The sequence below is a fragment of the Gambusia affinis genome, linkage group LG21, assembly GCF_019740435.1.
Source record: "Gambusia affinis linkage group LG21, SWU_Gaff_1.0, whole genome shotgun sequence".
Classification (NCBI taxonomy): Eukaryota; Metazoa; Chordata; class Actinopteri; order Cyprinodontiformes; family Poeciliidae; genus Gambusia; species Gambusia affinis.
Window position 1 is genome coordinate 15,350,658 of NC_057888.1, and position 26,721 is coordinate 15,377,378.

Here is a 26,721-nt window from a genome sequence, read left to right on the forward strand (position 1 = left end):
TAGTAATTTCCTGTATCTGTGGCGTGTGAACATGAGGTGGCACAAAGGCCTATTTACCCTAACAACGCTTCATAATAGGAAACACAAGAGAACGTGAAATGTCAGTGAAACAGAGAGAGTTGTTGCTATAAGTCAGGAAATTACTCAAAAAGAAAACCGAGTACCTGTGAATATGTACAGTCAGAAAAACCTACAAAGATCAGATCTCCAGGAGATAATAATTATATTCCAACAGGTAGTTTGGAAGTGATACCAGAGGAAAATCTTTAATTGTCAAACAATCAGAGATGTCACAGGATTCTTGGTCATATTGCCATTTTGTTTTCTTGTGTTTTATCCTTCTGTATCATCTGCGGTCTCGGAAATGCTTCTTTGTCCCAGATAAACGCTACCAGAAAAACAGCTTAAATATATGCAACTGACAAAAACCCATGCTCTTGCTCACAGGACATTTTGCTCAAGCATCATAAACATCAGAAAATAAAATAAAAAACAATTAGGAATACATAAAATTTGAGGATTTTTATGACCCTTCCTGCATTCAATTAATTAATGGAATTAGTTTAATTGGTATAAAGTAGTCTATTTATGCTACTAACAAAATGGAAGCAGGAGGGGACTGAAAGATGTTGATGAAATGGGGTAGAAAAGGGGCAATTTTACTTGGAGTCATTTGTTAAATACTTCTATGACTTTAATTGGTATTGCATATTGGTCAGAAAGAAAGAAAGAAAGAAAGAAAAATAGAATCTGCTACAAATAACAAACAGGTGGATTTGTATCTGACCTGTATTATGATGATATAGAGAAGTACCCCACTGTACAGAGGATGATCTGAGATTTTGTGGGCCACATTGTGTTTCAAAGACCCTGGCAACCTTAAAAATAATCTTGTGGAGTGAAAATATCCAAATCACTCATTGCAAATCATAGCTATTTCAATTTCTTTCACAAAGATTCAAACTCATTTTAAGACAAGGTGAACACAATCCTTGTGTTGTATTTATTTTGTACATGAAGCTCTCGCTTCTGTCTTTGCATGTGTAGTATTTCCCTGCTCCCAAAGTACAACAAAGTAGTTTTGAAACTTCCAAGTGATTTTTTTTTTCTTTTTTTTTGTGGGGGGGTTGTCCTCAGTGTGGCTTTGAGCATTTCATTTTAATTTAAAAAATGAAAAACAAATAGACCAGAGAATTTCAAACAACTTTGGTCATGTTCATCTGAAGCAACAAGGCAAGGGCATCAAAACAGCCCAAAAGTGAAATAGTCAATTTCAACTCCAAAGTCACAGGTATTTGCTTTTCATTTGAACTCCAACTAAATTAAGGGGAGGAGAGGGAGACTCTGTATGTGCAAGAGGAACGTAAAGCAAATTCTCCCAGGAGATTTCAGAGTACCCTTGTTTCTGCATTTCTGGGCGTTTGTAATTTATAGCTGCTGGTCACATATTAAACAAGATCAGAGACTACTCCCTGACATCTTCTGAACATACTCAGGGAATTCGAATGATTACCAGCGCATCCTGCCAACAAATGACGACACAGGGACTGTCTTGCGGGGGTGTTGTGTCGGGAGGGGAGCGAGGGGGGCAAGAGCGAATACAAAACGAGCACAGAAGCCGAGCAGACTGCACACAAAGGGACACAATTAAATGGTTTTCAGGATTATTCATAGTGCGGCTTTTTACCTCTGAGCAGTCGTCGGCTGGGTGAGATGAGACATTGCTGTCAGTTATACACACGAGTTGTATTGAGTAAGAACTTCAGCTTTTCCCCTGACGCCCTGTGAAGGTGCTGGAGCTATTGATTTCATCTTTGCGAGCACTCACTTTACAGTAACTCTGAGCTAAAAGCTCCTCCTTGCCCTCACCTAATCAGACTATTAGAAAGGTACAGTGCAAGTGTTAAATTTTTACAACCAAGGCAGAGACACTGCAGTATGAAACTCAAACCATCTGACCATAATTCCCTGTGCTGCTTGAATTGCTGTGGGCTTCTTTGTGACTGTAGGGCTCACAGATACCTTGACAAAAGATTTTTGTATTTTTTTTTTTAATGGATTCATTTTATGTCTTTATTTGCTGTCATTTTATCACCGTTTATTTTGGCTTTGTCCACATGTGTATGCTTATTTTTTTTTTCTTTCTTTCTTTGAGCGTGCACATGAGAGTGTTTGCTTGTGTTTATGTGCTCTGTATATATTGTCTACATGAGTGCACAGGATACGCACATACACGTCTGCATATTCATGTGCTTTAAGTGCAAAGCGGATTCATACAGCAGTGATTGAGGGATCTTACTGCCATCTATTGAGCCGCACGAGGCTTAGCTCATCGAGATTTTTATGGGGCGTCCTGACACAAATGTGCAAATCAGGGGCTAATGCATAATTAAGCAAACACATGGAAACACGGAGATTCAGATCAGATAGCGCACAGATGACAGAAATGCGGTAAGATAATGCATTTCTATAAAAGTCAGACTGGGGACTTCATTCTGCTTGTAAAATAAATGTGCAGAGATGTATTGAGCTTAATATGCACTATAGAACCCCATGAAATATTTATGTAAGGGAATAATTTTATTGAAACTGGCCAAACAATAGTTCTAGTTTAGATAAGGAGACAAATACTTTATGAAAATAAAGACATATGACTCAAAACTGATAAAAGTGACTATCTCTGAGTAGTCATTTTCCTTTAAGAATTTTAAACTTCGACAACATATAGTATCATAATGTGTAATTGTGAACAGGAAGGAAAATTATATGTGGTTTTCAACACTTTTTCCAAATTAACATTTCAATTCCCCTTCATGATTTTTTCCCCCCTTAAATGCTATTCTGTGAAACCAACTGATTTATTAAAGAAACCAGATCACTACAAAGAGAGGCCCATGGTAATTCTGGAGAAGTTGCAGACAATCAGAGTTTAGCGTAGAAGCAGATTTATATCAAACCGACTTCATGGTTTGGAAAGGCCTAGATCTAAATCTAATGGAAATTTTTTGGCAAGACTTGGAAGCTTAAATTGACTTAGAAGTTCCTAGATGTGCAAATCTGGTAGAGCCAAACCAGACAAATGATCAGAGCTAGCTGCAGCAAAAAAAATGGCTCTACAAATTAGAACAAATGGGCCCGAATACAAATACAAGCCACGCTTTTTGGATTTTTATTTGAAAAAAAAAAAAAGAAAAGTGAAAACCGTCTATCATTTTTTTTCCACACGTTTCATAATTATGTGATGATTGGACAAATAAGATTCCAATTTTATTTACTGAATATTTTTGTATTGTCACAGCTGATCTGTGACGATACACAAAGAAAAGTTTAAGGGGTCTATTTGTGTCACTAAACAATGTTGTTCAAGATCAGCTTTTGTCAACTTTTGAATGCTTTTCATATTTCAAGGTCTAAGTTTCTTATCCGCAAGGCACAACAATTAGCCTTAAAAAAAAAGCTTGTTGTGGTGAAAGCCTAGATAACACATCTAATCCATTAAGTCCAACTTCAAAGAAAACCTTTACTGTGAGTATTGACACACACACAAAGTCAATTCTGGTCGGATGAAAAGGGTAAAAATATAAAAATAAGGATGATCCATTCTTAATGGTTAAAAATACCACGCCATTGTTATCCAATTGAACATGCGCGAGAGATTTCTGCAGACCTTCCAGCCTATTTGATGTTGGCATGTGTAACTTAACTGTCTTTTTTTTTTGTTTTTCCTGAATGTTGCCCAGAATAATCAAAGCACTTAGCTCAATACAGTTGGTGTTATTGATTTCAGCGTTTTGGTACTTTTGCAAGAATCTAAACATACTTAGACTCAGATCGTTTGCCAATTTATCAGGATTTTTTTTAACATTCTGAGTTTGACTAAAATGTATTAAAAGTAATTACCTGAAGAGATTCTGAGATATTGACTTTTTTCCCCTTTTGGTCCACTATACATCACTATATCTAATCTTCATCCATCAGAGCTTACAGTTGATTAGCTTTGCATTGTATCCCACCAATGTCACCCAACTATTTTTTTCCTTCTCTGGTTTGAGGAGAGAAAACCTGTTTTAATCAAAGTCATTCTCACATAGCAATTAGATCTAATTAGTCCAATTACCAAGATTCTAATTACATTAAAATATACCCCCTAAATCTCATATCAATTATAGTATGTGTGACGTGTCCTGGTCTGGAGACAGGAAAAGACAATGAGGAGAGACAAGAGCTCGGCGGAAGCTACAGAAAGAGGAGCATCCTTGTCCTCCAGAGGACACATGAAAGCAGGCTCCATTAATCCCAAAAACGTGAATTAGAAGACAACGTGGCCAAATGGGGATAAAAGTCACGTAACCTTTATTCAACTGTTGCCTATTCTGAACAATTTTATCACTGACTGTGATGCTATGATTAGTTACATCCTTGTTTTCCCATCTCAGTTGGATTGGTTGTGAATCGCAAGGAAAAGTTTTGGAATTCAATCGGAGTGACGCTGCAGAAGTTCAGTGGCATCAGAGTACCTTGCAGCATGCACCGGTACGCACACAAAGTCCGACAGATCAACACAGCACGTCTGCTCTGGTGCGGTGTGACTCTTTAGTTTTACCAGCAAGAACACACACATTATACACATGCGTGTTCTTGCTGTGGAGTCACAAGGAACACACTGACCTAATTTCCCCCCACTTAGCTCGCCTCGTTGGGGACCAGCGTTCCTCTCCACCCGTTTCCCCCGACTGAGCCTATCAGAGCGCTCCCCTCAGTCTGTGTCTCTGGCTCTCTGTCACTCTGTGCCCTCCATCTGTTTTAGTCTGTATCCATGCACACATACAAGATAAGAAATAAAGTGAGCAGTCACTATGCTTGGAGGTGCTTGCATTGTACTTTTAGTGGATTGGCATCATGTGCCTTGTATTGAATCTGCATTTTATTATTTTTTTTCTCTGATGAAAAATCCAAAACACTTCAAGAGAAAGTGAGGAAGGAATCACCAAATCCATGCTGTCAATCTGCTCTGGTTCACAGCTCAGAGGCAAGGGTCAAGTATTTCCACTGTAACGCTGGTAGGAGAGGTGGATAAAGACAATATAAAGACAATCTTGGTCACCTCCAAGGCTCCACTGCTTCCCAGTGCTGTTTCCTTTGCTGAGAGGGCAGAAACTCCTGCGCTTGTCTGCACGTCCAGCTACATGTGCATATGTGTGAAACCGTGGCCGCTGGCTACCTCGGCCTGGGTGCACATGTCAGGGTTTTTTTTTTTGTTTTTTTTTTCTTGTGGCCAGACTTGCCCTGGGTCAACTCAGGTCTCTCAGACATACACACACATACAAAGTCTACATGCTGTTTCCTTTATGGAAAGTAGGACTGTCAGCTCCCTGACAAACCAACGCCAAATGATTGGTTAATCTGCTGCAAGGTGGGTGTCTGCTGAGAGCTGGCTCCGGTCCCGTTGGTGGTCTGGGTCAAATAAATGTGTTTCCCACTGACATGTAAGAATGAGTGAAAGACATCGGATGGAGAATGATGACAGAAACTATTTGTAGGGATGCCTGATTAACAATAAATCACTTGAAAAAATCCAAAGGATGGATACAAATGCATTCTGTCTTCTCCAAAAAATGTGAACCTTCTTGAAAATGTGGTGATATTATCTGATAGGTGGCTTTCATGACATAATGAACAAATTATGGAATCATGTGTAATCAAGATGTGACATAGCAATTTCAGCTTATAGATTCAAAACAGAAATACAATTGAGTTCAAATTGCTCCAACAGTAATGAATATTTAATATTTTTCCACCAAAAAAATTTTTATAAACTCAAAAAATGGAAGATCATTTTGAAGTGTTCAAAGAAAAATCTTAAAACTGTGGGTAGTGTATTATTTTAGCTCCCTATAAGCTGAAGAAACAACCCTAAAAGATAAAGCTATGGAGAGGCAGGGTTATGTTATGTCATGGTCCGACCTACAAATTGGACGAGCCCCCACTTTAAGGTTTGAGTTCTTACAAAGCATTTCTTATGGGAGGACAAGTTTTTTTAGTAGGGAGTGATATCAAGGTGTTCAAAGCATATGAAGCTTTGAACATTTCTTAGAGAGGAGTTCATCATCTAACAGAGGACACAGATTAACACAGCTGCAAATAAACCAAAAAATGGTTGCCACATAAACTGAGTGCCAGCGAATGACAGTATTGATCCCATGGTTATGCTGACAGCGCAGTAGAGATCCACAGTGTGGATGATAATCTGTTGACAGTGGAACTGGTGGCCACATGCTCTAAAAGTCTAGACTAAGTAAGAGTGGCAAGAAGACATCCATTACTGTAATAAAATTCTCATGAGCCCAATTTTAATTTTAAAGGCACCTGGAAGGAGGTGCTGTGTCCAGATGAAGCCAAAAAGAAAGGTTTTTGTCCTGTGTGGCAGAAAACTAAGGCAACCGTTCCCAGCTCAAAACATACAGACAACAGCATGATGTTGTGCGGATGCTTACTGTAAGCACAGACACCTTACAGTAAGAAGGTTCTGGTTTCTTCAGGTATTTTGACTTTCATAGACATCCTAACTGCATGCATTATAGCTTAAATGCATATAGTTCTGAAGGAATTTTGAGTGTGTATGATAACTTGTCCTGTGTGTCTCGTGTGATGGACTAATGATCTGACCTGTCTCGCAAGTTTAAGCTGGATGCTGTTACATGATAAAAATCTTCACACATCACTCAGCAACCATTCAGCTATTTCCACACAATCTTAAGGATATTTTTAAAAATGACTGAACATCCTAATTATTTTTTCTTTTCCCATCTCAGCGCCACCCTGTTAATCCCAACTTTATCTCGCCGTCTCTGCCTCTAATTTTCTCAAATTTTCTCTCTCCATCTTTCCTCTATTTCTCTGGTGACAAAGTCCTGCAGTTATGAGGCAAGGTCAGAGGAGTGAAATCCATTTAAATACTGATGCAACTCTCAGGTGGCCAATACTCAGCCTCTGCAGCATCCCTCCCTGAGCACCTCACCCGATTTGATAAATGAATAGATTTCTGTAAAAGAAAATATGTATATATTTGTTTTTTTCTTTACCATTTACAATTCATTTGACGTTATACCCATCGACTGACATCATTATTCGTGTATTTTCTTTAAAAAGGTTTATGTAGAGGATTTTACTGCTAGCTTTAGTAGCCGATCACATGAGGAGTGCTTCGGATGTTCCAGCGTGTTTGTTGATCCCAGGTGCATCTGCTCCAGAAATGTTTCCTCCCTCATTTATAGCACACTAAGGGACCTGGCATTTCCACGGTTTAATTCCCTCTCATTCTAGGTCGGGGGCTCAATAAAAACACCACATGTTGCTCGGCAATGAAACAGCTACTTCATGAGCGGTTCCAAGGTGTCTGAGGAGGGCCAAAACATGTTTTCAAGGAAATTTATTGCAAAACAGTCACAACTTTTAAACATTTAATCATGATGAAGACTATTTTATATGGAGCTATATCAGAGGAACGACGCAGGACTGAGCTGAGGCTGAACTCGTGGCTTGACTCAACTTCCCCTTACAAGCTTGTCCGGATATGAAATCAACTTTTTCATTGCCAGTGTTGTAGAAAAACTAAACTGTGGAAACATGATTGTAAAAATGGCAGCCTCATTATTGAGCAGGTTAACAGTTAAGTGAATATAATGCATACTGCCAGCAAAAAAGTTTGGAAAGTAGAAAAAAAAACTAATTTAGTTTCATTGTTATGTTTCTTAGGATTAGTTCAGCTCTTTTACTTCATTTTATTGCTTTCTGCATTATATTGCTCCACTGTGACTATGCCATCTATCATGCATGTGTAGAGTAAATACAAGCTCTATGTGTGACTGGTTATTTGTGTCAATTCACTTATTGCTTTCTGAATTGCATGCTGAAAAGGTTACTTATAAAAATACTAAATATTCCAATACCAGAATGGAAAGATGCCTCTGCAACCATATATGTTAAAATGGCTTCTTCTCAAATTTTCTCTCTTAAAATGTACCTGTAATAAGCTTTACAATCAGTGTGAAACTGTGTGAAATTTGCCATTTCTGGTCTTCATAACACATTAAAATGTTATTCCCTCGTGAAGAACATACAGTGATTGCCTAAATGGCTGTTTCAGGATTCTGTGAATCTCCCATTTCAGCCATTCAAGCCAATTAAATGTTTGCTCTCACAATGTGCCGCTTATTTCCACAAACTCAGCCAAAACTACAGTCTCCAAGCCGAGCTTCCTCCTAACAGGACAACCCTCCTTGTGCCTTCACCGCTAAGCCCCACCAGACCAGTGGCAGCAGCAATTAGCAAGCACCTGGTGGGACCGCAAGTCTGGGTCCTGAATTGGACCTTTTCAGTCCAATTCTCCCAAGAATTGTTGTCAAACGTATAATGGAGGAGCACGGTTGTGATGATGTGCTGAATGCCGAGTGTTGGGAAGAGTTGAATCTTCTTGTAGAGTCAGAGGCCCAAATTCAAGCTGCAATCAAACTGCAAAGTCCAACTTCTTTTAAGTTATCTTTTAAATATACAGCATTTTTATTGCAAATGAAGGAAACATAGTTGGTTGATTTTGCTACAAAATGGCACTATGTGTGGCAAATACATAATACTGCCTATTTGAAGTACCTAGGGAACTAAGTCATTCATCAGCAGTTTTAAACGTTTAATGTCTGACCTACTTGTCAGTCATGCTGTGTGTCAAGTCTTACAGCAAAATAAAAGCTGAGACGTTTTAAGCGACTCTGGCTGAACCAAACCAAAGCATCAGTGTTACTTCCAGTCAGATTAGCCATGTAAGTAAATCCACAAAAGAAAAACCTGTATAGTGGCTGATGGAAAGCAACAACTCACTGTGAATGTTCACACACAATTCAGAAAGAACCAGATTGTGTAACCACCAGAGGACAGATGAAATAAACACTTTATCAGTATTTTTGTTTAATGAAATAAAAAAAAAAATGCCATTGTATCTTCAGTCCTATCTACTGATGACTAAGATAATCGGACTTGTATTAATCACCACAATGCTTATGCATCTGGGCTACTTTGAAAACAATTCAGTTATCTATTATTTTTTTAAGTCTTTTTAATCACCTTAAATTTTTTATTATTATTATAACATTTCTCAGTTTCCCCAACAGCAAGACATCATTCAGTTGTGTGCGAAAGGTCGGATCGCTTTTGGTACATTTATTACCGTCACTGGCTAAAACAGGAAAGTGCCGGAACAATCCCGGACCTCAAAATAAAGGGATGAGTTTAATACTTTAAGTGGTCCTTCACTGAAAGGTTTAGCTCAGAAGAGATCTGCAGGTTACCTTCACTTACCCTCAGGCTTAACTGTGCAATTTAAAAAGTAACTCTACTGTATTCTTCCAGTTCCCCACCCTTCCTTCTATTATTACCCATGCCATTTAAGACTTGTCCATACTTGCAATTCACTTAGTGCTATTTTTAAAGGTACTGCTCCACTTTGTTGTCTTGCCATTCAACCATTAGGGGTGGAACCTGAGAGAACCAGTTCAAGGGGCGCTCTGCTTCTTCGGAAGCTTACAGATTCACACAAAATAAATCTAATTTACATGCCTTGACACATTCAGGAGAGAATGACTCCTTTTTGAAATGACATGGGAAGAAACAACATTGATAAGAGAACAAGGAAACACCGTTTAGCCTCAATTTCACAGAAGCACCTAGAGTTAAAAAAACAAACAAAAAAAACTGCATTATACACCGGTCAATGCCAATTTAAGCGTTTTGTTTCATCAGTGGGTCTGTATGTCATTCATAGGACAAGCTGTTATGTTTCAGTGAAACGTCCTTTATTCCCACAAAATGAAATTCCTACACATCCGCCATCCAATCCTGTTTTTTTTTCTGTATGATATTTTGTAACTGAAGCCACAATTGTGAACAAAATTTAGAGGACGTAACAGATTTCCATCATCCCACCAGCTTCCTTTGGAGGATGCCACAGCACAAACGTGTCTAAAAATATTTCTCTTTCACTCACCACCGATGTCTTTATTATGTGAACGATGGACGTCAGGTTGTGTTTGGTGTCTGTATTTAATGACAGTTGACAGGGTAGCATCTTGCCTGTGTCTGAGGCAAACACTGCTTCTTTGTTTTTTGCCCACATTGTAATTCCACTTTTATCGACATGGAGAAAGTAGTTGTAAGCCACGCTCGCGGTGCACTGTCGAAACCATTACAGAGCAGCAAGGGCCACAAATTTAAACCGCCTGTGTCCTCTTTTCTGGTGGTATTATTTATTGCTAACTTGTATGAAAACACACTTAACTTTAGGTTTGTGCAGCAAAAGTTTTCTGCAATACTAATTTCTGTTTGTTTTTTTTTATTCTGAGAAGTATTAAATATAGAAAAAAAGTCTAGGTGGTAGTGATGTTGGTTTCTTTTGAAAGCAGAGCAGTTTCAAAGCCTATATCTGGGTCCTTCATCTAATTCTTCATTAATGAAAAGAATTAATATATAAAATAAATAACCAAATAAGGTCAGGCTTTTGTGTGATCCAAGTTAGACTAAGTTTACATTTAATGCATGTTTCAGTATGTAAATCAGACACAGTCGAGCGGAAAACTGGCATATTTTGATTTCTTTAGGATTTATTGTTATTAGCAAAGCACAAAAAATTCCCTTCTTTATAAAATAACTAATATCATTTATGCAATTTTTGATTCTGTAAAGGAAGGCACAGTTTTAGGTGAACCAATTAAAATCTCGACAGGTCTGTGCTGTTGTGAAACGTCTGCATCATCTCTGTGCTTGTTTGTTTCGGCCAACCTGTGAATATTTATTAGCCCAAACCGTTGACGAAGCGTTTTGTGAATAAACCTCCACTTCTCCCACATGGACTGCATGTTACGCCGCTGCTGTTGTAAGCATGCTTGGAGGAACTTCAACTCCAAGTAATTTAACACTTCAGAAAGTGTGCACATCTCACAGAAGAGCATATTTAAAAAAAAAAAAAAAGGAAGAAAAAGGAGTAGCTTGTTTGAGAGTTGGCATTCTTGCACCGATTCGAGCAGGAAATAAAATGCAGCGCCTCATTTTGATGTAAGCCTAGCCTAATTATTTGGTAAAGGGGGGGTGTGGGAGCAACACAATTGATTCTGTTTTTCGTCTTAAGGCGGTGTGTGATTTTCCCAAGATGAGCACTACAAAGTGAATTCCAACTGTGCTCTGGGAGACAGTAGTGAGACACAGGGATGTCCACAGGCACAGACCCGGAGCCACATTCTGCAGTGCTAACCATGGCTGCACTGTAAACAAGCATTTTCTTGCAGTATTATAACTATTGTTAGTCAGATGATAAAGGTTGCACACAGCCTCTTGTATTGGCTGATTTACAGTAATAATTAATATTTAAACTAACAGTAAAAACTCAAGTTTTCTGAATTAAGAGCAAAGTTAATTCCCTCCCCCTTTCAGCTTTTGGTGATTTGTTTTCTCTTTATATATATATATATATGCATATATATATATATATATATATATATATATATATATATATATATATATATATATATATCTTTTTATTTAATTGCTGTATAACGTTTCCTTTCCTTGTCTTTCCTGTCCTTTCCTTATCTCCTGTCTCCATTTCTCTCCTCCTCTTGCTTCACAGTGCTCCATCTGGGCCCTCTGTATGAAAGGGAATAGTTGAGCAGGCTTGACAAAGGGCGGCACAGAGGTGCTGAGGAAAGCTGAACATTGCTGGAAGGGATTCCTATCTGTTTGTGTATGTGTGTGTTGTGCGTGAGGGAGCGATAGAGAGACTGCACCATTGTGTACATGCTTGAATGTGTGTCAATTTGAATACCAGACTTCCCTACCCTTAATGAAAGCTACAAAAAAAGACTTTGGATATTCAATGAATGGCAAAAACAATGAAGTGTGTTATACACAAATTCACATGTGTAGATCAAACTGATAACTCAGTGCAATGTATACAGAGAATACAGCTCAATTGTTCTTTGTGCATCTGTTGCCATCAAATGCCAACATTAGGAACATGGAAATAAAGGGACTTTTTATGAATCCTGTTTGCTTTCTAATAATTATCTCTTGTAACAAAAATAGGTGATGCTGATTTTTTTATTTATTTATTTTGCCTTACAAAATTTTTCTTTTAGAAAATCCTCTTATGCCCAAGTATGAATTGGATCTGTCATGGTGAAGGTCTGTTTTTCTTCCAAAGGTCTTGGGAGCCTATTTCAGAGCATCTCCGATAAAAAATAATGTATATCTTCCAAAACATATGGAAGAAATGGTAAAGCCGACACAAAAAACACTTCCGTGTTCTACTTAGCACACAGTTTTAAATCTTGTAGAAAACATGTGGAGTTAGCTTTGTAAAGGAAGACTAACGGTTCCCAGGAGTTTGGATGATACAGAAACACTGTGGAGTGTGCAGGGGTTCCAATCATTGGGATTGTGCTAAAAGTAAATATTCATCCCCCTACCCTCCTCACTGAATAAATGCACTTGGATTCCATATGCATGCGTCTTTTATGCACATTTAACAGGTTTATAACAGTTGTAATTCATGGTTAAAACAACATGTTCCCACATATTGATAAAGAAGAAATTGTGTTTTTTCATCACATCAGATCATCACCAATTACACCGAGATCACGTCCCCCACGACTGTCGGATCGAGCCCGACTCGCCCTGCGCATGCTGCCATCCGAGCTGGGCCTGCCGTTGTCGTGGCAACAGCAACAACCGCACAGACGCTGGCATGACTCCGTTCAACAGCTCGCCCTCATTATTCTGCTGCTGGCTTTGATGTGGTTTGTGAGGCTTTACCTGCATTACTGCAGCCAGTGGCTCTACCTTCAGGCCATTGCTGTTCCTGTCAACAAGTGAGTTTGCCTCCTTTGATATGATCCTGCACACACACGTTGCACACACACGCACACACACGCAGCGTGCAGACACACAAGGAGACGCATAGCCTCACCAACACGGAGTGTGCCCCTGAAAATAAATTAGTAAAAAGGGGAAGACGATACAGTATGTACAGTAGATTACTGCAGAATACTGTAGCCTAATGGCCAATCACAAATTCACACACGCACGGCATGGAAGCTCAGTAAAAAGCATGAAAACATGCTTGCAAAAGATGGCTGTGAAGTGGATAACAAAATGAGAAGAGACTGAAAAACGTACCATGATTGCGTCTGGGTTTGTGAGTGTGCATATGTTGGCAAACCTGCACGCTGGATACACCCAAATCATCTGTTTGGAATCCCCCTATTAACATTTTAACAAGACTCTGTCAATATTAACATCCATTGCTGTGGGACTTAGCTCATTGCACAGCTTCAAGTCCCAAAAGACTTTATTTAGAAGGAATTTATTGTTATTATTTGGTGTACAGCATTGATAATAAACAGCAATAAGACACCACAGAGCTGTTAAATCACACTGCAATAACATATGGCCCTGATTTAGTTTATCACAATAAAAAGAACGCTGCCTGCAAACAAGTATACAAGAAGGTTTTTATTACAATAACATGTTAGGGAAGGCATCATGTGTTAAATCATGGAAACTGACTGGAGAAGCAGAGAGAGGGTATAAAAAAAAAAAAAAAACAGAAAAAAAACCACATGGCTGAGTGAAAAAAGAATAGACTGAGGGGGCAGATAGGAGGACTAGAAAAAAAATGTGAAAACAGAGGGGGTCGACACTGGATGACAACTTCCACATGTCCAAATCAGCCACTCTACCTCCGAGCATGTTTCACTCCATGCAATGGCCGGAGCTGGTAGTGGCCACTGAGAGGGAGAGACACCAAGTGACAGTCGGCGTGGGCAGCGTGGTGACAGGAAACTCTCCCTTCACCGACGTGTCTCTGGTGTCTTTGGAATCTCTTTTCTGTTTTCTTTTTCTGCCAAGATGCACTCATGCGAATTGGTGCGCAGCTCGTACCGCGGTGTGCTGTGTTCAACCTCATCGTTCAAAACGCAATTTTATGTGAGGGAATCGAAACCTGCTTGTCCTGCTTTTTATATCTCCACAGGTTGACAGGAAAACAAACAACAACTTTCTCCTGCGCTCTGATTAAGTGAATTTCATAACAGGATTTATTCATGTTTATTAAATCTTAGAAGTGACTGCGTAACAAGGATCCTTAGCTTGCCAAACTCACCACAGACACCCACACACTCACACAGGCACAGTTGGGTAATAATGACTATACCTCATAATGCCAGAGTCACAGCTTCAGTGTGATATCAGTCTGCAACGTTGCAAAATTCAGCTTTGCTCAAGGTCACTTCATTATGACAACCCCTTATTTTAAATTCTATATATATTTTCTAAACAATTGGATTTTCAGAGTTTTGAGACAAAAGAGCAACAGGAATGACCCTAAACGTTGGAAACTAGACTGAGAATATCATAGGTTTCCAAGCAACCCTGAATTCATTATCTAGTTTATCTGCAAGCTGCCATCAATGACCTTTGCACTTTGGTTGTGCTCTGGCCTGTTTCGGAACCACAGGCTTCGTCCACTTCCAACCTAAACCTGCAAATCCACAAGAAAGCATCTAAAGGCCAGGTGAAATTGGACCTTTTGGGAGCTACAGTAAAATGCTTTTTGGAGGTGAAGGACTGTAATATATAGACTATGTGATCAGCATAGTAACTACTAACAGACACAGTGTAAATCTTTATGATTTAGAGTTGTAAAGAGTGACACCTACCTCTAAAAGCCTGACATTTCCTGTTCTCGGTGGGCGTGGCTAACTTGAGATCAGAAACTTACCAACCTGATACGTTCCAACCCTACAGGCACAGTAGGTCTTTGTAGCCTGGGAAATGTCTTACAACATCTTCGTTTACTATTTGTAATTTTTTGGGATAAATTATTCCTCGGATCTAATGTGAAACTCCCAAGGCAAATAAAAAACACGCCGTGCAATTAAACATTAAAGGATATAAGCAGGCCATTTAAGACTGAAGTCAATCTGTAACACAAGCAGCAACATTTCAATTCATGTAGTTTTATTAGAAAGACAGAATTCCTTTCAGATGTCTAAAATAAATATACATTTATCATACAAAGATACATTTATGAGATAAGTGCAGGTGATTTCTGAAAATGAAAACAGAAAGAAAGATGTGATTTAGTAATCCCCCAAGCTATGAACCACACTTTCCAAAAGGATACTTACGTTAAAAAAAAGAATTACAACACCTCATAATAGAAATACATGCATACCTGTGTAAATATAAATTAACTAACATTTCCTACATGCATCTCTGTCTGCATTACATTTTTAATTCAAAATGCAATTTCCTAAGATAGATATTGTCTATTTAAATAATGGCAATAGTCTCGTTCCACTTTCACAGTAAGATTCAAATTCATCTGAAAATTGCATGGGTTTTTTTCCCCCTCTTCCCTCTTCCTCGTCATCCTGTTAACTATGCATAGGCCTCCTTATTAAATTTTAAGATTTGACTCTGCATAAAGATTTGCCAAAAAAAATAGAAAGGGGAAAAAAAAAAACAATGGAGCTCTTCTTCAGATTAATGGACAGAATCTGAGAGATGCTTGACTCTTGAAGCAAATCGGATGGAAATTAATGAGGAAAACTGGACCTGTCCCCGGCCACCACCGCTTTACCTCCTCCTGGCTGATGGGAAGATTAAGAAGCTCATGAGGCTTGCTGTAAATGGGGAGTCCAACTTTTCAAACGGGAACTTTTTAAAAGCCCCATCTTTTTGTCTGCAAACACATCAGGTGACTTTGACATATATCTGAGCAACTTGAATATAATTTGATCGGAAGGAAATTGATTAACGTCCAAGGCAATCAGTGACCAGCGAGGCTAACAGCTAATAATAATTATTGTCATCAGACTAATTAAGAATGATTGAATCAACCGCAAACAATGTAATGCAGAGCTTGAGTTGCCAGAACCAGCTGGCCCTCAGCTGCAAAGCATCACAAACACTATTATGGTACATGCATATTGACACTTTCCTCTCTCTTCAGATTTCACTTCCATGCACACACAGTGGATCTCATCTACCAGAGCTCTTTGCTCCACACCCGAGAGGAGCTGGCAATGGTGGTGGTGGGTCCCCTGACCTTGAACGCTGTAACGTTCCTGCTGGTTCTGATCAGATGGGGCTGTCAGCTGATATTTGGCTCACTCCCTTCCTTCACGTCAAATTTTATCATGGCTCAGGGAGTGTGGACAGTCCTCGACCCCCTGGCGGTCTTTGCTGTGGACGCCGTCCTCGGGGTAAGTCACTTAAAAATAACTTGGACACTTGTGCACTTTAAATAGGAGTTCACTTTATCCTGGCAAAGTGACTTTAAATTATATAAAAAGGGAGGTAGGGGAAGAAATCTGTGCAAGGTTAGATGGGTGTCTTTCTTTTTTTTTTTTTTTTTTACTTGTAAGGCTGGTATACCTCATTTGAGTTTAAACAATATGTAGTATCGCAAATCACATGTTAAATACTGTTTTGCACTGAGAACATAAATCCAAGATGTCTGATTTCACAGTCTACTCTATAAATCTGTGAAGATCCATTGCATTCTGTGATCTGTAGTCTGAACAAGGGCTCATTGGTCTTGTAAATGTCCAGTCTAATCATCTGGCATCCTTAATTTAGTTTGCCGTTTTCTTCAAAATGTCGACTCTCAAGCATTTGGCCTACAGTCCGGACACACCAGTAGGAGATGCAGCCAAGCTTTACTGGCACTTCTATAGAGCGGATGGATCCGGTGCAGCAGGAGTGGTCATCACTCTGTTCCTCTACGCGGTCCACGTCCTTCTCTCCATCACTATTCTCACTATTTACCTTCTCAGGTGAGACATGGTAAAAAAATAAAAATAAATGTACAAAAGAAGCATTTCAAAACATCTCTTGGTATTCATCTGAGGACTGTTCTTTCCACATTCATGTGTGAGAGAAAACACTATTAGGAATTTAACATGAAAGGAAATCCTTTTACTTTTCCAAGTAAATCATTTGGCGATTTGTGGCTGTGGTGCCGTCTAATTTCCGTAGGCAGGAGGCTTATCTGGGATCCAGCTAAATGGGTCAGTTAATTACATTTAGGTTGTGTTTAGCCACTCTTTGATAAAAATAATTCATCTTTCATCTATGTTTTCTGTAAAACTTCATGAACGCTGATAAGACAGACCAGATTCATGCGTTAATGTTTAAGGAAAAGGAAATGTCAGTCACTAAGTCTTCAAATTCCACACGAAGTAGCCTCACTTTTGACTTTACGAGTTTATTACAGTTAACTTGAACGCAAAGTAGGAAGGCAGCTGTACGCAGCATGAGAGATATTGTTACTTATTGTTTTGGAATTTTGGAAACTTTGAAGCATCCAGAGTGGCTTTTAATGTCACATGGTGAGAGGAAGGTGATGGCACCAGAGCAGAAACACAAGTTGGTTCTGGAAAAAAAAAAAAATAAGTGCATCCACTGATCCGGTACAACCTTCATTATAAAATTCTGGTGCAGGAAACTGATGGATCAAAGATGTCTGAATCTGCAGCTTTCCCTTACGGTTATGTCAGACATTTAGAACCCCAAAATATCCTCAAAGTTAAAGGAAGAATGATGTTTGATAAACTTAGAGCGGTAAAACTTGTTTGTTTATGACGTGTCATTTATGGCACTGTCATAAACGCGACATAACACCTGTTATGAACATTTCATGAATGTTTATGACTGTTGTCACAAAGTGTCATTTGGAAAATAATGACACTTTTAATGCAAAGTTGTACTAAAAGTTGTTTATAAAGTCCATTCCATTAAAATTGCCATCTTTACAGTATTCGGTAAATAATAACACTTTTATTGCAAAATTGTACTAAAACTTCCATTAAAAGTGCATTAAAAGTGTCAGCTTTGCATTAAAAGTGCAAACAACAGTCATAAACATTCACAAAGACTCATTCATGCTCATAACAGAGGTTATGTAATTTTATGACAGTATTATGCCAGTTTTATGCACATCCCTTCAAATAAAGTGTTAACCTTGGAGCTTTAATTAACTGATTCTTTTGCTTCCTCTAGATTTCTTTTTTAAGTAGATGCTAGTTTCATTATTTGTTCATGTTGTTTTGTTTTTAACTAAATTAATCATCATTCAAATCTCAATATTGTATCCATAAATTTATTTTAATCTCAATAACACATCAATTTGACTGTTTATTTTTCTCCAAGAAATGTGCAAAAAGCTGTTTCCCTGATGAAGGAATATTGATACTGATAATTTATGTTTAATAAGACTCATACAGATCTTTAATGCTTCCATACAATTAGATTGATCAATTGCGGACACATAAAGCAATCTTTGAAACAGCTGTTTTATGCTTATTCACAAATGTGATCTAAACTGTATTCCAAAATATAACATACACATGTCCTATGGTGACTTTTACACTTGACCTTCATCACCTAGGTCAGACCCACACATTTAAGAACACTGGAGTGAAGTTCAGGGCTTCTCCACCACAGCGAAATTAATCTGTTTTGAGGAGCACGGAAGAAAAGACTGTGAGAGAGATAATCAAGAGAGCGACCGCATAAATGAATGAGAAGCAAAATACAAGTGTAGGATGAAAATGATTGTATGCTATTCCTGGTGTCTGAGGTCAAGCTTCTACAAACATTCCTCTCCCAAGAGCGATGGGGAATAATGCTGAGTTCAAAGCTCTGTAGCAGCTCCTTGTGTAAAGCCTTGTCTCCTTGATGTTGTTTTTATTTGAGAGCTGATTACCCTTTGACAGACTAGAATCTCTGTGGAAGGGCACAAGGTCTCCCAGTTTTGATGGTCGGCCAAAGCATTTGTTTACAGACATGGTGTTTCTTTTTTAGAGGTTGGCTGCATGCAACCCGTGTGTGTGGCGAAACAAAAATAACACTTTGGTTGTGTGCATTCATCTGGAGGTATCAATCAATATGCCTTCTGCTCTGCAGAACATTTTCTTGTGACTCAAGCCAGCCTCTCCAGACGCATGTACAATCGCTGCAACTGGAATCTTTAAAGCTCGGCATTAACACCGAAGAACATCCCAGGATCTGACTCCCACACGTTAAAAAGATGTAATACCACGCAGACACCCAGCCAAGCCTGGACGCAGCAACAGTCGGCTTGTGTTAACAAAGCACTTCCTACTCAGAGGCCATTTTGTTTGATTCCTTTTGCTGCTTCTCTTGATGTATTAGACTTTAAAGAGCATCACCCATATGTGCTCTGCAATCAATAAAGATTTCATGTGTTTTTGGGTGGTTTTTGTTTTGTTTTTTTCAGTGAGAAACCCGGTCAGTCAGTCTGTTTTGGCAAAGTTGCCTTTTCTGCTTTGACTAGGATTCCTATAGCATACGAGCTTTCGGAGGCCAAGTTTGGTAAATTGGAATGACGTTATCTCGTTCTTCACTTCTTTCTCAACACACCTTGCAGATTCCACAACGATGGTCGCATGCTGGATGTGTACCAGCGACTCACCGCCAAAGAGGGCATGTATTTTCTACCTGAAGACCTTGAGTTGTCAAATCAAGAACTCAGCTACATTGTCAAAAAGGCAGAGCAGTGGAGAGGCTTCAATGGAGAGAGACGTAAGGTAAAATCATCACCAAGTGGGCTTTCCGCATTTTTTATTTATTTATTTTTTGTCAAATAAAATCCTTGGAGATAACCTGGATAAAAAACTGTTTTCTTAAAGTTATAATGATCTTTAAGGTCTTTAAAACTAGGATGATTGATTAGTTTGTGCAAAGCGAGTAATCTTAGGCTCAGTGGGATAGAAGATCTGTGATCCAAATGGAAATTTGAAGGCAGCTTAGAACTACGGTTACCGTAGCTCTAACAGTTACGGTAGTTCAGTTTTCACTAGTAACTTTATAGGAGAAATTCCACATACCAGGATGTATAGCATGGACTGATTTCATGTCATTTCTTTAGTTACATGTGAGAATACTGAGATTCATCTCAGAGGTCTTTAGTTTCATTCTAATTAGTACAAGATAATTACCAAAACAGAAACTCGACTTGCGCGCTGCCTGATTAGTCTATAAAAGCCAATTTTGGAAGATATTCCATTAGAGAAAGACCGCTCAATCAAAACACAATGTGAACTTCGTGGATGTGTTACACCGGGCATGTCTTCATGTCAGGCAGGGCCACTTCCCAGGATGTATATTCACTTGAAATTATAGCTGTCAGATGTTTGACAGCCCGGTAAAGGTCTGCTGTAGTGTCATTGTGGTGTGTAGTGGTGCCGAGCGTACAGATGATGTCAAATCTTTACAAGACTGAAAATGTGACTTAGAGAGATAAGGGAGCTGGGATGAAGTGACCACACTGTACACACTTTTCAGTGTAATCTATGATATTTATATAGAGTTATAGTGGCTAAGGCTCAGCATGCTCATGGCATTTGCAAAATTTGAATGTAACAATGATTTTTTTGATCAAAGGAACCAACACTGAGTCTGTTAGACATTTGACTACCTATTAACCCAACCCAAGAGTAAACACAGGCTAGAATCTACAGTATGAGGCTCTTAGACAAACCCTCAGTATTTCAAGGTGATGTTAGTAGTGCTATTTTTGTAGTGGTCACTTGTTGATAACATGTATGCCTGTCTATACTTTGAACTGTACTCTGAGGTGTGTACACCTGTTACACCCCATACAAAGATGCTTCAGAGTCTGCCTGGATTTCACAAGCAGAAGGATAAAACAAAGTCAGGAATGAGGTCTTTGTTAAGTTTATTCAACTCGAGATCTGTGAACATGAATTTCTGTAGTTTGAACTGAACTTTAAGCTAGTTCAATAAAAGTCCAAAATACTCTCATCATAAGCGAGAAATCCAATTGAAGATCACAATTTTGATGTAAGTTTGCTATTTATATACGTTTAAAATTCAGTTTTAGTTAACTCCTTGTATGCTTCAACTGTACGGAAAAAACTGTGGAACCAAGCTGTTTCTTGAAAGCCGACTAAACTTATAGTGTGTCAGACCTGTTTTTCTTTTTTTTTTGTGCATGTGTTTGTTTAATAAGAGGCTTTAACATAATAAAACATCCCATTTAGCATCAGGGAAAGGCTTGCTGCGGTACACTTCTTTATTATCCTTCCATTACTGTATTCTTCCCTCCAAAGCAACAATTCCACCATTTGTCATATTGCACCTAATTTGCTGTTATTACTCTGATAAAATGCTAACGCATTCTGTGCCATGATGAAAATTTAGGTTTATTACAGCTTAACATTTTCATATTGTATAACTAGACAATATTTCATCAAAATAAGATAGGCCTTGCCATTATTTTATAATTATTGTCACAATTTCTTCTGTGCAAAAGGGTCACTTTCCTAACTCAGCAAAGACATATCCCTATTAAACTAATTTGCCTACATGCAAATTTCTGCCATTTTTCCCTCATTAACTATTTATCATAGACAGGGGAAAAAAATATATTCATGAAAGCAACGAAAGGAGAAGCCCGACAGAGCCGAAACTAATATTTTGCAACTCTAATGATTTTTTGCATTCTTAATTAGATAGAATAAGGTTGATATGATTAGGTCAGGATGTAGTGTTTTTCATTAAAAATACATTTCAGAAACTGTATTCCAAGTGTGCCCTTGCAATTAAATAATGAATTTGGTGCATTCCTTATTACGGACCCAATTAATATCAGAGGCAAGGGCGTAATTTTAATAACAGTGGGCTACAAGGCCTTCATTAGCTCATTAAGAGAAAGGAGGGATGAGGAGGAGGAAAACAAGGTGCTCTCAGGAACAGCTGCAATCTGCAGCAGTGCATTTTTTATTTTATTTTTTTTAGTTATTAACACTGCATTCCCAAAAGTGTATCATATGACATTTTTCACATCTGCAATCTTAGGCAAACAAGCTCAAATATGGTCTGTTTTGGCTAATTTGAGGACTGCTGTTAACTCAGAACAACTAAAAAGACTGATAGATTTGAAATTAAAACTATTTTAAGGCTGGACTGTTGAGCTTAAAAATTATTCCAATTTAATACTGGGATATCACCATTAAAAAATTGATTATGACACATGAGCATATCTATTCCAAATTAATTAGTAAAGTGTAATTTAACAATCAATTATATTATAAAGGCAAAATGCTGTGAGCTTGCTGCAAATATCATCTATAGATGATATTTGATGATAGGCACATTACTGGTTTAGAGGGCATGACTGAAAAGGCTCTATTTCACATTAGAAAGTCAACATATTCACTTTGAGAAACCAAGTATTTCCAAGGTCAACCAAGTTTTTTTTTTTTGATTTTCCTTTTTCTTTTGGCTCTGGAGTTTGATAGCATTTGACATTTAAAACTGTGACAAAAGCACAAAAACTGTGCCTGCTGCCTTTTTTGTGGCAAAAGGCCACAAAATTTTGTTGATACTGTGACAAATTTTATATCTTCATATAATTCAGTAAGTCAAAATAAAACTTATATTCAGTGTGCACAGCCACATGTTTTTCATCACGGAGCTAGTCTTACTTTTAACACTGTATTGCTTTTTTTTAATATATATATTTTGCTAGCACATAATTAAACTCTGCCAGACAACATAAGAGGCAATTATAATCAGATAAAACCTCACTTCCTGAATGTGCTGTTTTAAAACAAAGAACTCAGCAAAATCTCAGCATTTCTATATTTCCCTCCAGCTCTGGAACAACAAAAGGGGGGAAAAAATTCATCCAATTACCAACTTTAAAATGTCTTGTTATTATCAAACTTGTTATTTTCACAAAGCAACTCTGACATTTTTATTCTTATATCCTACAAATTATCTCAATATCAGATATTTTCCCACACTTTTGGGTCATTAAGGTTCCTTTAATATGCACATATTTCTGACAGAGGTAGAAAGAAAATCAAAAACTCTCAGTGGTGCATGAAAGTGATTACACCGTGGATTACAGCTGATCATGAGATTGCGTCAAACTCAAAATGTCGCCCAACTTAAATTCTGGATAAGATACTTTTGCTTGAAATTTTAAAATATCTTTTTTATGTTGAAATAAGCAGAAATAATTAAGTTCAGTGTTTGTCACTGCTTTAAAAACTTAAACTTTAAAACAGATATATTTATGTAAGAAGAAAATTTGGAAAAACTGTAAAACCTAGGACTTTTTTTTTTTTTTTACGCTTCTATACTACCCAGGCTCTGTGGATGTAAGTGGTTCAGTTCAGCTTGGTAATGAGCCCCATTAATTATGTAAAGGCAGTGATGCAGATGGACCTAATTAATTGTCTCCTGTCACCCCGTTGATTACTGTACCTGCAAGGGAGGTGTTAATTTCTGTAATACTTAGCCAGGTATGCAAACTGTTTTGTTGGAGACACTGCTTTGACAATGACAGAGTGCAGCCCCATCAGCTTACCTGCTGCAAATATCTTTGTGCTATTAATTCAAAGTTTCCTTTCGGTGGTGGTGATATTTTTATAATTGAAGGAGAAAGGGAGAGAGGGTGGCTGCATGGGAGGCCCTGGAGATGTTTTCTCAACTTGATTGCATCAACATTTTGAGTACGTTTGCGCCGTTTGTCACTCTGTGTCTGGGTAATGGGGCACCAGCGGGCAAGTTAGGGAACACCCAAGGTGCTTTGCAACTGCAGCGTGGTTGGAGGCGCGTAAACCTGTTGAGAGTCAAACAACACATGTTGGAATAGCAGTGATGAATTTACAGCACCCCCGCTGCACCTTTTGGCAGCCCTGGTAAAGATGTGCCAAAAAACTAAAGTAAATACATTTTCTAATGGATAAGGATAATGTCACAAAGATCAGTTAAAAATACCCAGCATTTAATTTTAATTTAGGTACTTTCAGTTCAGTCAGGAGAAAAATTACATGTGGATATATTTCAAAAAGTCCATTATTCAAGGTCCTGGATCTTGTTTTCTTTTTTTTTTGTGTGTACTTGACTTCACGTTTTTTTATCACTTTTGTGCCAAAACATCCAAATATTCTTACAGATGCTGCCAGAATTTCACTCAAAATCTAGAGTTTTTTTCTTGCAACAATCTCAAACACTGTGAGTCTTTAGAATAAACACACTGTGCTCAATATCGGACATGAGGTGCAGAGTGAAAAGCTAATTTGTAGTTTTGTCTGACCAAAGCCTAAGCTTTTATTCAAGTGTCCGTCTCTGTTTAAAAACCACACTGCAATTAAATGTGTGGTAGTAGGAAAAAAGGCCTTTTTCTGTTTTTTTGTTTTTTTTTCCTTGGGGCAGTGTGACGCAAAGATGCCACTCTCCAACAGTGAAATTTGGCAATTTATTTTTTTAACTTCCTTTTCCTCACCGTGCATGGTGGTAAGTTAAACTGACTTCAACTAAATTTATTTTATGGGATTTGTTAGGTATGCCAACTGTAGCAATTGAATTAAGGATTGCATTTTTTTTTTCTGTGAGCTTAAATCTAATTTCACGATTTTCATATGTATTTATCAGAGCTACCAGGGGAGTTGCCATTCACGAAATGGTTCATCTAGGCAGAAACTAAGCATGGAGAAGTATAACAAAAATACATTCTCAATTAAGAAACAGCTGGGCTTTAACCAAATTTAATATTAGCAAAATGTCTGCACAGCTATATGATCCAAGAACCCCTAAATTGAGATTTTCATTAAAATGGTTATACTCCAATATTAGTTTCTAAGTCTTTTCCTGTGGATAAAAGTACTCAGCGCACCTGAATACAGACCACCTGAGATGCTTAGCTGAAACTTAAGTAATGGATGAAGAAGCACTGAGGAAGAAGGCAGGTGGACAAATTAGTGGCCTGTGAAAGGATACACAGGAACCGCTGTCATGTAACAAAAGAGGCCCCAGCTCCTGAGCAGGAACCCATAACAGCAACACAGGAAAACAGTCAGAGAAAGAGCCAAGTGTTTCATTTGCGCTGTGCCGGTTTCCTATGTCTAAAGACAGCTAGTTTTGCGGTCAGTGTGCATGTAAGTGTGTGTTAGTAGGAGACGGTTTGTGAGTAATTATTGGGTTGAACATTGTCTCCCCAACCCTGGTAACCCCTACCACAGAGCAATGTGGGCAGTGTGTGGGCATTTAAATGTACGAGTGTTTCTTTTTATTTTTTTTTTTTTTATTTTTTTTTTATTTTTTTTTTTGCATTGTTGTGCTTGGCTGCATGCGTGTTGATGCAAACCTGCTCATGCACTCAGTTTGTGGATTCACCGAGTGCGTCTGTAGTCAAAATGAATATTCGTATGTGTGATTATCTACATGCATACCTCTCTTCTGTCCTGCATGCGAATGTCACATTTGGGCTGCGTCTTCAATTACATTGCAATGGAGATTTGTGTGTGTGTGTGTGTGGGTGGTGTGGTGGACACTGCTGAGGGCCCAAAGTGCCTGGGGGAATTGCAGGCGGGCAGCAGGCAGCGACAGGAGCGACACAGCAGCAAGCACAGCAGCCACACTCAGAGCATTAGAGAGCTCAATATGAGATATGACTGCAAAGACTACATGCCAGTGTTCCTGAAAAGGTCATAGACTTTCCTAGGCACTAATGTGTGAAAGGGGTGCACAGTGGTTTTAAAAAAAGAGAAAGAAATGGGAAAAAAACAGAAAAAAAAACAGATCAAGTTCAAAAGCATTTGCTTCTGTTGAAAGTTTTTATTGACAAAAATATGTTTGCGTGAGTTTTGATAGATTATCTCAGTCTGCACTGTGAGCCAACCTGACATGGCTCAAAAAAGTGCCAGAATTAAAAAGAGTTACAGTTAAGCCTCAAAATTATTCATACCTCTGGTTGATTCAGATTAAGAATTTAATTATTTTCATTTAAACTTGATTTTTTCTTTCTACAAGGGAATGAGGTATTTATCAAAAAATTAAAAGAACTTGTTTGTACCTTTGATTCATTTATGGAGTCAATATAGTGTTTACTTGTAATTTTTGTTTGGCAATGGTGGGAAATATCTTTGTCATCAGTACAACATTGTGAGTTTTGGGTTAAACCTTAGCCTATTTGTACTTTGTTCCCAATTTGGGAGCATTGTCTCTGTGGTTTAATATCCAGGAGACATAGTCAAACCTCTCAATTTGTCGTTTCCAATTCATCTTTGATGCAGATCATTTTCTACCACTGCCTGGTCTTTCTGTACCTTCTGTCAGAAGCAGGAGACAAAAGATTTAAAAAGAGTCAGCCTAAATAAGGAAATATTTGTTTGGCAGTCCATAACGTATTCAATCTCTGAGTCAAAAAAAGGATTCAGTATTATGTGTGACCATTTCAAGCGCTTATGGATCCATTAGTGCTGATCCATAGTATAGGAGATCTCTCCTATAATTTCTTTATTAAAGGAGGCTTTGCCCATCAGCCATCAAAATGCAAGCAGCTGGAGGAGGTAAATTGACACCCGGTTTGGACCACTTTCAGGCACTTTTCCCTTTCTCACTCCTCTTCCTCCTTTTCCCAAACAATCTAAGTGCAGAAGAATTCTTACTTATCTTTTTGCCATCCCATTATATGACAGAATGTGACACAGATGGCCACAAATTGAACTGTTGAAGGGAAAAAAATTTAGGAAAGAAACAACACAGTCAACAATGCCTGTAACAATTCCAGAGTTTTAGCAGCTAAATCACCTGGGTATGATCAGTGCAGTTCGC

The 26,721-nt window shown here is 38.3% G+C and overlaps 1 protein-coding gene across 1 annotated transcript in view; it reads left to right on the forward strand.

Moving 5' to 3' along the window:
* The window catches only part of ofcc1 (orofacial cleft 1 candidate 1), an 83,858-nt gene that overhangs the window by 41,433 nt on the left and 15,704 nt on the right, over positions 1–26,721 (forward strand). Inside the window, exons 19-22 of the mRNA XM_044104453.1 lie at positions 12,657–12,911; positions 16,058–16,310; positions 16,720–16,883; positions 19,499–19,658. Of these exons, the coding sequence (XP_043960388.1) occupies positions 12,657–12,911; positions 16,058–16,310; positions 16,720–16,883; positions 19,499–19,658 (832 nt within the window). The remainder of the gene's footprint in view (positions 1–12,656; positions 12,912–16,057; positions 16,311–16,719; positions 16,884–19,498; positions 19,659–26,721) is intronic.